Source organism: Siphateles boraxobius, unplaced genomic scaffold, assembly GCF_051911475.1.
Source record: "Siphateles boraxobius isolate OS27281-9 unplaced genomic scaffold, OSU_SipBor_1 33, whole genome shotgun sequence".
Classification (NCBI taxonomy): Eukaryota; Metazoa; Chordata; class Actinopteri; order Cypriniformes; family Leuciscidae; genus Siphateles; species Siphateles boraxobius.
Genome location: NW_027508953.1, coordinates 13,618,918 through 13,627,959, shown reverse-complemented (window position 1 = coordinate 13,627,959; position 9,042 = coordinate 13,618,918). Strand labels below are relative to the sequence as shown.

The window sequence follows — 9,042 nt, the reverse complement described above, 5'->3', positions numbered from 1 at the left end:
GACGCAGTGTGAGCTCCTGAAGTGAAAGTACATGGTAGCCTACAATTTTTCCTAAACATGACACAATATTAAGCGCTTTAAAATAACTGGTAAGATATAGTTAACAAGTTTAAAGCGGCTTGCCCTGTCAGATGCTCTGTAAGAGACTGTTGCTGACTGACAGATAAATACTGAGTGGGCGTTCAATCTTCAGCTGGCTGGCAGCTGCCAGTCTGAGCATGGCAGGTCACGTGACCTCTCAGTGGCTGGCTGGCAGCTGCCAGTCTGAGCATGGCAGGTCACGTGACTAGTCAGTGGCTGGCTGGCAGCTGCCAGTCTGAGCATGGCAGGTCACGTGACCTGTCAGTGGCTGGCTAGTTGTCTGACAGTCGGCCTTTGGCAAGTTTCAGAAACCATTGATTTTTGACAGTTTTTGTGTTTTCCTTTCTAGCTCATTTATTATTCATCTGTTGATATGATTATGTTCTTTAGTATGATTGATGTTTTGGGGACTGTTATCCCAATATAACCAGTCAAATGGCCGTGATCAGACTGGCAGATTACAGACGCTTGCTGGAAGCTCATCCAGTCAGTCGCGGCTGATACTGCGAGTATAACGCGTTGCCTGACACTCTCGCTGCAAGGAAATAAATTGTTTTCTTATTATGAATATAATGTCATGCCTTTATTCTTGTGTATGATTGCCGTTTTGGGGACTGTTATCCCAATATAACCAGTCAAATGGCCGTGATCAGACTGGCAGATTACAGACGCTTGCTGGACGCTCATCAAGTCAGTCGCAGCTGATACTGCGAGTATAACGCGTTGCCTGACACACTCACTGCAAGGAAGTAAATTGTTTTCTTATTATGAATATAATGTCATACCTTTATTCTTGTCTATGATTGGTGTTTTAGAGAATTTTATCCCAATTAAAGCAATCAAATGGCCCTGATCATGACTGGTTGCTTACTGTAGTTACTGTTGCCTGCCTCACATTCTAAGGAAATAAATCTAATTTTCGGATAGGCCTACTGCCTTAGTTGTGACGATTTTAATCCTTGTGAAAAAGTTGTGTAATAATGTAGATGCAGAGTAGCCTATAAAAACGTGAATTAATCCCAATAACATGAATCTTTGTCATTGCTTTGACCATTTTCTGAGACCAGGACAAAATACAGAGATGCTTTTAAATAATTCTATAAAAGAAAGCTTTTTAATAATTCAATAAAAGAATGGCAACTTTAACGGTAAAATCACTTAGCACAGACTGTATCACTATTTTCAAATTTACAAAGACTATTTACAAATAAAACCCAAGAAAAAAACTATTTACAAAGAAAAACAAAGAAAAAAAACTATTTACAAATAAAAAACAAGAATCTATATAGGCCATTGCTTGTCACACTTAAACTATTATTCAACACACACACAGTGTGCAGTTGCAAAAGCCATTTCCGCTTGGAATCTGTGCAACCACTCTGTTTTTTTGAGAATCAGAATGGTTATCTATAATCAAGGAAAAAACACAGTCATTAAAATCTTATCACACATTAGAATTTGTGCATTAAATGTAGAATTGGTAACTGCATAATTCACACACTATATTTCAAATATCTATCATTAGCTCTTGAATTATTATTGTGTTCTTCACAAAACGTGATTTACCTCAGGTGTCATGACTTCCATAGCATACGAAGGGCTAGATAAATCAGTTTTTTCCAATGCCAAAACACTGTACACCTTCTCAATGATTCCCTCAGTCTATGATAAACAACAATGCGGATATTTTACTTATTATTGTTTAAAAAATTCAGCATCTAAGAATAATTTCATTACATTCCAATTGTTTCACATTATAATGAATGTCAAGATATTGATTATCTGTAACAGTATGAATCTATAAAAATCAGTAATTGTGGTAAGATGTCACCTCATGTTGTAAGAACCAAGTTAATTTTAAACATATTTTTATTCCAAATAAATATTATTTTACCTGTTCTTGATCAAAAACGGAGATCCGTAGGTTACATTGGTTTTTCAGTTTGGGGGCATAACTGGGATGTTTATGTAAAAACATTCTGTGTGATCTAACAGCACCAGATGTGAGGTCCTGATGAAGTTTCTACAAAAAAAAACAAAAAACATTGTGCACAACAGCACAATGTAAATGATCAATGTGCTACATATGTTGATCCTAAATTTAATTATTACATGTTTCATACAAACATGTTTATGTGCTATTTTATTTAAAATTTCCAGAACAATTACCACAATTTCTTCATCCTCCACAACTGTATCAACCAAAAGTCCCTGTTTCAAAGCTGTGAGGGTGCTGTAAAATAGACATACGCATTAAAAGCAGTTCAGTGAGCTTTGTTTTATAGTATGGTTCTGTTGCTTACCTTTGAAAAGAATATGGTTGTTGATCACATCCACAGCTGAAGGGCGTGTCTTTGCGAATTGTTGTAGGGTCTATGCCAGCACAATCAGTGTGTAACCATTTGTTGCACAGATCACACTGAACCCACTTCATCCGTTTGATGTGTGGATGCAGGGTTCTAAAAACATATACATTATTGTAAAGTCAAAGCAGCAATATTCATTTACACTAAAACTCGCAATTTGTGTTGTATACTACTTACTTATTTCCTGTGTTTTGATAAACACATGCTTTTATGTCCTGGGCCATACAGGTCTCTATTTAACCTTCCTCTCTTTCTCCAATTGCAGGTGGAAAGTCCTGTCCAGTATTACATATGAGTTTTAATTTTTGTTTTTTTGGTCCAATTCTATTGAAAATCTTAATTCCTGTTTGTCTTACTTCAGTCGTCACATCTTTCAACATGCTTGTGGTATGGTAAACACACAGGTGTACAAGCTGACAAGTTTGCAGCACTTCAGAAGACATTTTCATGTTTTTGGCTTCCATTTCAGCTGCCTTTAAAAGAAAAAATAATGAAGCGGTTAACAGGCCAAAATAGCACATTTTGAAAACATTTTAATAGTGAAGTGAGAGATAAACCTTACAGTGCAAACAATACCCCACAGTTCACACCATCTTGCTGCATCCACTGTTCTGGATTGCAAACAGTCCAGCCATCCAGTGACCCAAGTTTTTGGAAAGCCTCTCTTTACAGATTTTAGATTAATACAGAGCTCAACTGTCATGCATCTTTCACATCTTCTATATATTATTAATATAATGTTAACGTTTTTATGCTACACTACAGATGAGAAATTAATTACCTCAGAATGTCCATGTCATTTTTTACAATAGAATTGTAGATCTCCATTGAATCATAAATACGCACTTATTTTCCAGAGACATCGAAAACCTGTGAAAAAAAAATCATATTAAAAAAAGTTACAGTCAGCATATCAATTCAATGTTACAGCACAACCGAGTTTCTTGTAAACCTTACCCAGAGTATAAAGTGGTTTCCCCGTTCTGGTGTATTACCACCAACGATTCTTGGGAGCAGGATTTATTGAGCATTCTACTGTGGAAACACACACACACACACGCACACACACACACACGATATACAATTACTCAAGTATATACCTCAAGATCTTGCACATGTGACCTTGAAATGGCTTTGTTTTTTGTCCACTCTCTGTACCACAAAATGTACACATCTTTGTATAAGGCAACAACCTGCGCATGAAGTGAACTGAAATTAATTATACTATGTTTTTAACATTCACAGAGCAATATGACAAATCTCATGAGACAATTGCATATCTGCAAAGGCCATTGAATAGTCAGTTACTTACATTCTGAGTTTCTGCTGCAATTTGAGCAAGACGACAGTTCACTGCCTTTAAATAAATTACAGACTTTACTATACAAACAAATTAGATGAGTACATTGTGAATGTGAGTGTAGTTATATTACATGGACTGTGTGCAGTGTCATGTACTGAGTTCCTAATAAAGAATTGTAAAGCAAACATAAGAACATTGTAAACACACCTACATTATCATTTAACCAAGGCATGTTCTTGTTTGGGTCTTCCTCTAAAAGAGAAGGGCAAACACCTCTTAAGTCTGCAATATACAGTGTTGCATATGCTGAAAATCTGTGAATTATTTGTCTCTCTCTCCTCCAGGAAATGTAAAGTTGTTTCAGCTTGTCCTGTAGTTCAAAAACAGAACCCATTAATTGCATGTAAATGAAGCAGAAAATACTACAGGTGTAGTTTTTTGTTACTGTAAACTATTACTTGGAAGTTTAACATACAAAAAGCCAGTCTGTACCTTATTTTGTTCACTTATAGGAAACAATGACACAGTGAAACTCTCCATATCTTCCTCAACTTTGTCTGGATCAACTTGTGGGTCAGTTAATGACTTTGCACATGTTCTTTGGTACATCTCTGCAATGATATGACATTGTATTGAGATACAATGAAAAGTGTATGTTAATACATTTTATAATACATGAACTTTTATTTCATGAACTATATTACCTTTGTCTGTTTCCTCATCCACAACTATTAATAGGTGTCCATGTAGCCCTAGGTGCACATTTTTTGGGACATTTTTTGAATGTCCTGCAAGAAGTTATTATTGATCCTCTGATTGTGCAGATGGAAACACAGCCGCAAGGCGAACATGTAATGAATGTCCTTCAGTTGGCAGAGGAAATACCTGCTGGTTGACAGCTCTTGGTTAATTTGCTCTGCTGAAGACGAATTAACAATAGAGGCAATATCTGGCATCAGTTTTATGCTCCTCAGTCTCTCTTCAGGCCTTTTTTGGTTTTTCTCATGAAAACGGTCATAGAGGGAGTACCGTTCACAAGTTCCATTCAGAGGGTGAGGGCAGGTGAATCTGTCACTTGTTTGGTCTTTGTGTATATTTGGCCACATAGAGCTTCGTAGGGTATTCACCCATTCTTTCTGCACAGTAAGTTTTTTTTTTTTCCAATGCAGCAGAAATGTTTTCTGATGTTGGAGCACATAGCTTGCCATCATGTGGCTGAAAAAACTTTTGATGAGCCCTACTATTCACATGTCTGGCAACACGTCCAGCTATATCTGAGATGAAGACCGTGGGTGGACATTTAAAACTCAGGAGACCATCTCCATGGTCTCGAGCAGATTCCTGCCACCACAGGGGTGACTGATAGTAAACCACACCATGGGTGCACCCAAGATGCAGTACCCCTCCTGTGGGGAAAAAATGGGGCAAATGCAGAACAATTGCTAATTTCATGTAATATGTTTTCACAATGAGTTATGTAGTTTGGCAGTCAAATGTAAAATATAAATATAGTTTTTTCATTAACTGGAAGTCAATAATGTCTATGATTCATTATCAGGGGAAAATGGTTATGATAGATGGAGGTAACGTTATAGTGCTATTGTCTTCTGTGGGTCTTTAAGTATGCTGTATGTTAGTATGATAGTTTTATTTTATTTTATTAAACTGCTGCGTTTATATACTTTTTTCTTCCTGCTTCCCTTAATGTTTGTGTTCTTAATGTCCAGATATATATAAAAAATGTATTGTCCATTCTGTACCATGCTTGTAATTGTCTACATTTGTATCTTACCTTGCCCGGAAGCGGCACCAAGCAAGACGCACGGCCAGCAACTCGAGGCAATTGACGTGCCACAGGCGGCGGGGTCCTGTCCAGGAGCCCGCGGCAGCACGTCCATTGCACATGGCACCCCAGCCCGTGGAGGAGGCATCTGTCGCTACAACAACGTGCCGCGAAGCTCGTTCCAGGGGCACTCCGGCCCGTAGAAAACTGAGGTCCGACCTCGGGGTGAAGGTCTGACGGCAGGACGGAGTAACTGTTACTCGGAAGGTGCCGTGTTGCCATGCCCACCTCGGGACTCGGTCGCGAAGCCAAAGCTGAATCGGTCTCATATGAAGCAATCCGAGCAGCGTTGCCGCGGCTGCAGATGCCATATGCCCCAGGAGCCTCTGAAAGAGTTTCAGTGGAACCGTACTCTTGCCCTCGAACTGTCTCAGGCAAGTCAGCAGTGACTGCGCGCGCTCGCTCGTAAGCTGCGCGGACATGGCGACCGAGTCGATATCCATACCGAGAAAAGAGATCCTCTGCACGGGGCAAAGTTTGCTCTTTTCCCAGTTGACCCGAAGGCCCAGACGAGCTAGGTGCCGGAGCACTAGGTCCCTGTGTTCGCATACCTGGTCTCGAGAGTGAGCTAGGATCAGCCAGTCGCCGATGTAGTTCAGGATGCGAACCCCGTGTTCCCGAAGGGGAACAAGGGCTGCCTCGACGACCTTCGTGAAGACGCGAGGAGACAGGGCTAGCCCGAAAGGGAGAACCGCGTACTGGTATGCCTGCCCCTCGAAGGCAAACCGAAGGAACGGTCTGTGTCGAGGGAGAATGGAGACATGAAAGTAGGCGTCCTTCAGGTCGATTGCTGCAAACCAATCCTGGGGATGCACACATTTGAAAATGCGTTTGGCAGTGAGCATCTTGAACGGCAGCCTGTGAAGGGAACGGTTCTGCACGCGCAGGTCCAGGATTGGCCGTAACCCACCGGTTTTCTTGGGGACAATGAAGTACAGCTGTAGAAGCCGGTCCTCATCTCGGCCGGAGGGACGGTCTCGATCGCACCCTTCGCCAGCAGGGTGGCGATCTCTGCTCTCATGATAGGGCCGTTGCCACCGACCAAAGTGGAGTGGACTCCTCTGAAGCGGTGAGGAGACCGCGCGAACTGAATCGCGTAGCCGAGCCTGATCGTCCGTGCGACCCAGCGGGACAGGAGGGGAAGCTCTAGCCAGGCTCCCAAGAACTGAACCAGGGGGTCATACGGACCACAGACTTCCCACCGATGGTGCAGCAGGGCGGAATGACTGGCCCGGACGTGGACGGCATAGTGGCCCGGTGTGGGGGCACAGTCATTAACCGCGCCCTGACAGAGGAGACCAGGGAAGGATGAACGTTCCACGGGGGTCTGCTCTGCCAGGGGGCTGGTGACAGAGGCGGATGAGAGCGGCACGGTCCGGGGGCGGCGCGCACTGTCAGCCGGCTCTGGAACAGAGGGGGACATGGGGTGCACGGCTCGGGGGCGGCGCACCATGTCGTCCGAGACCTCTGTGTGCTCAGGGATGGAATGTTACTTCTTTCTTTAACCACATTAGGGTGCTGCCCACCCGTGGGTGAGCAGCGGGGAGTGGAGAACAAAAGATTCTCCCCCGGCCCTCCACCGGGGGAGGTTGGGCCGGGGGGGAGGGGCGGGAGCCGCAGGAGGGCGCCCTCGGCGGCGAACAGACTGAGGGATCTGCCCGGTCGGCTGGGTGGAGGCAGCAGCGGGCCGTCGGGGCAGAATGTGCCTGATGGCCTCAGTCTGTTTCTGGGCGGTGGAGAACTGTTGTGCGAAGTCCTCCACCGCACCGCTGAATAGGCCGGCCTGGGACATGGGGGAGTCGAGCAGGTGAGAACGCTCAGCATCCCGCATGTCAGCCAGGTTCAGCGATAAGTGTCTCTCCTGGACCACAGCTGTGGACATCACCAGACCCAGGGAGCGTGCGGTCACCTTTGTCGCCCGGAGGGCGAGGTCGGTGGCGGCGCGCAGCTCATCGAAGAGCCCTGGGTCCGTCCTACCCTCGTGCATGTCCCTTAGCATCTGGGCCTGATAGACCTGCAGAGTGGCCATGGCATGCAAAGAGGCAGCCGCCTGTCCCGCCGCTCTGTAGGACTTCGCCAGTAGGGTAGACGAGAACCTACAGGCTTTGGATGGGTGCTTAGGCTCGCCGCGAGAAGAAGCACTCTGAGGACACAGCTGCATCGCAACAGAGCGCTCAACCGGGGGGAGCCCAGTGTACACACGGGCGGCTGCCCCATCGAGGGGAGGAAAGGCAGATGAAACCAACGAGCGGTCGCGGGAAGACATGGGAGTCTTCCAGGACTTCGAGATTTCATCATGCACGTCCGGGAAAGAAAGGTATTGGGGCAGGCTGAGGACGGGAAGCCGCAGCTGCACCCAAAAACCAATCGTCCAGCTGCGAGCGCTCAGGACAGGGTGGAGGGTTCCACTCCAAACCAATGCTCGCGGCCGCCCGGGAAAGCATGGCCGTCATCTCTGGATCGGACTGAGCCACAGCCGTATTCACACCCGAGGGTGGCAGCTGTGACGAGTTGTCACTTCCAGACGAATCAGACCTGCCTTGTGATGCTGCGATTGACATCGCATCTTCCTCTGGAGCGCCAAAGGACACCCGTGGGACCTCAAAGGACGGTCCCGCGGGGATCCCCTGAACGCTCGCGGGTTGCAACACTGGAGAAGGTGCTGCGGGTCACGGACGAATAGTCGGCGCTTTGTTCCACACAGTCACCCTCAGATCACCCTGGCCACCAGCCGAAGTAGAGCCTCTCGAGGAGGCGCTAGATCGGGGTGTGGATGAGGGGACTCTCACTCTTGCGAGATCATTGAGTCTCGATCTAAGTGTTGCGATGGTCATGTTCCCACAGAAAGAACATGACTCATCCACGAGCGCTGCTCTAGCGTGATTAAAGCCCAAACACACCAAGCAGCGCTCGTGCCCATCAGAGTCAGACACCAGCCGACCACAACCAGAAGTGCACGGGCGAGGCATCTTTAAAAAGACGTGCCGCGTCTTTTTGTGAGAGAAACTCAGTGCTGAAGCGCCCGCGGAGAACACACTCGCTGGCAAACCACGCTCAGATAAGCAGGAAGTGTGCACTCGCCGGGAGATCGCCGTCACACCAACACTGGAGAGTTGCTCGTCTCGTAAGAAGCTGACAATCAGAGATAGCTTAAGGAGTGAAGAATTACACTTGGCTCCGAAGCGAAAACATATCTGCCTGTTGCCGGCGTCCTCCTTTTATACCCACGAGGTGTGGCGGAGTTACGTCATGCAAATTCCGCAGACCCATGGCATTTCTTTGCCATTGGCTTGTTTTGTAATACTCGAAGTTGATAGGCTTTCTAAGCGAAACCCCATTTGTCGTCATCCGACGTAACTCGGAGTGACAACGAAAGGGAACTGATGTTACAGAGAAATGGTCAAACCTGAAGATTTTTCTGTCACTTCATAACCTATGAATCCAGAGAA

The 9,042-nt window shown here is 45.4% G+C and overlaps 1 protein-coding gene across 1 annotated transcript; it reads right to left on the bottom strand.

Annotated features, from left to right (window-relative positions):
- Window positions 1-1,166: 1,166 nt before the first annotated feature.
- LOC143701947 (uncharacterized) lies at window positions 1,167-8,821 on the bottom strand. The gene is made up of 16 exons (XM_077195626.1): window positions 8,041-8,821; window positions 5,543-5,792; window positions 4,455-5,156; window positions 4,243-4,361; window positions 3,962-4,120; window positions 3,760-3,804; window positions 3,405-3,482; window positions 3,229-3,317; window positions 3,010-3,111; window positions 2,804-2,920; window positions 2,625-2,722; window positions 2,385-2,540; window positions 2,251-2,314; window positions 1,976-2,104; window positions 1,648-1,743; window positions 1,167-1,488 (listed from the first exon to the last, which is right to left on the bottom strand). Exons 11-16 carry the CDS (start codon window positions 2,669-2,671, stop codon window positions 1,396-1,398), a joined length of 585 nt encoding a protein of 194 aa, XP_077051741.1. The 5' UTR covers window positions 2,672-2,722; window positions 2,804-2,920; window positions 3,010-3,111; window positions 3,229-3,317; window positions 3,405-3,482; window positions 3,760-3,804; window positions 3,962-4,120; window positions 4,243-4,361; window positions 4,455-5,156; window positions 5,543-5,792; window positions 8,041-8,821; the 3' UTR covers window positions 1,167-1,395.
- Between the last annotated feature and the right edge of the window lie 221 nt (window positions 8,822-9,042).

Excerpts from the sequence above, each read along its gene's own strand:
- LOC143701947 (XM_077195626.1), bottom strand. The coding sequence starts at position 2,671 with ATGGCCCAGGACATAAAAGCATGTGTTTATCAAAACACAGGAAATAA. Across the intron at positions 2,105-2,250 it reads TGGAGGATGAAGAAATTGTG|AAACTTCATCAGGACCTCAC; the intron begins GTAATTGTTCTG and ends TTTTTTTTGTAG. Across the intron at positions 1,489-1,647 it reads TGGAAGTCATGACACCTGAG|ATAACCATTCTGATTCTCAA; the intron begins GTAAATCACGTT and ends CCTTGATTATAG.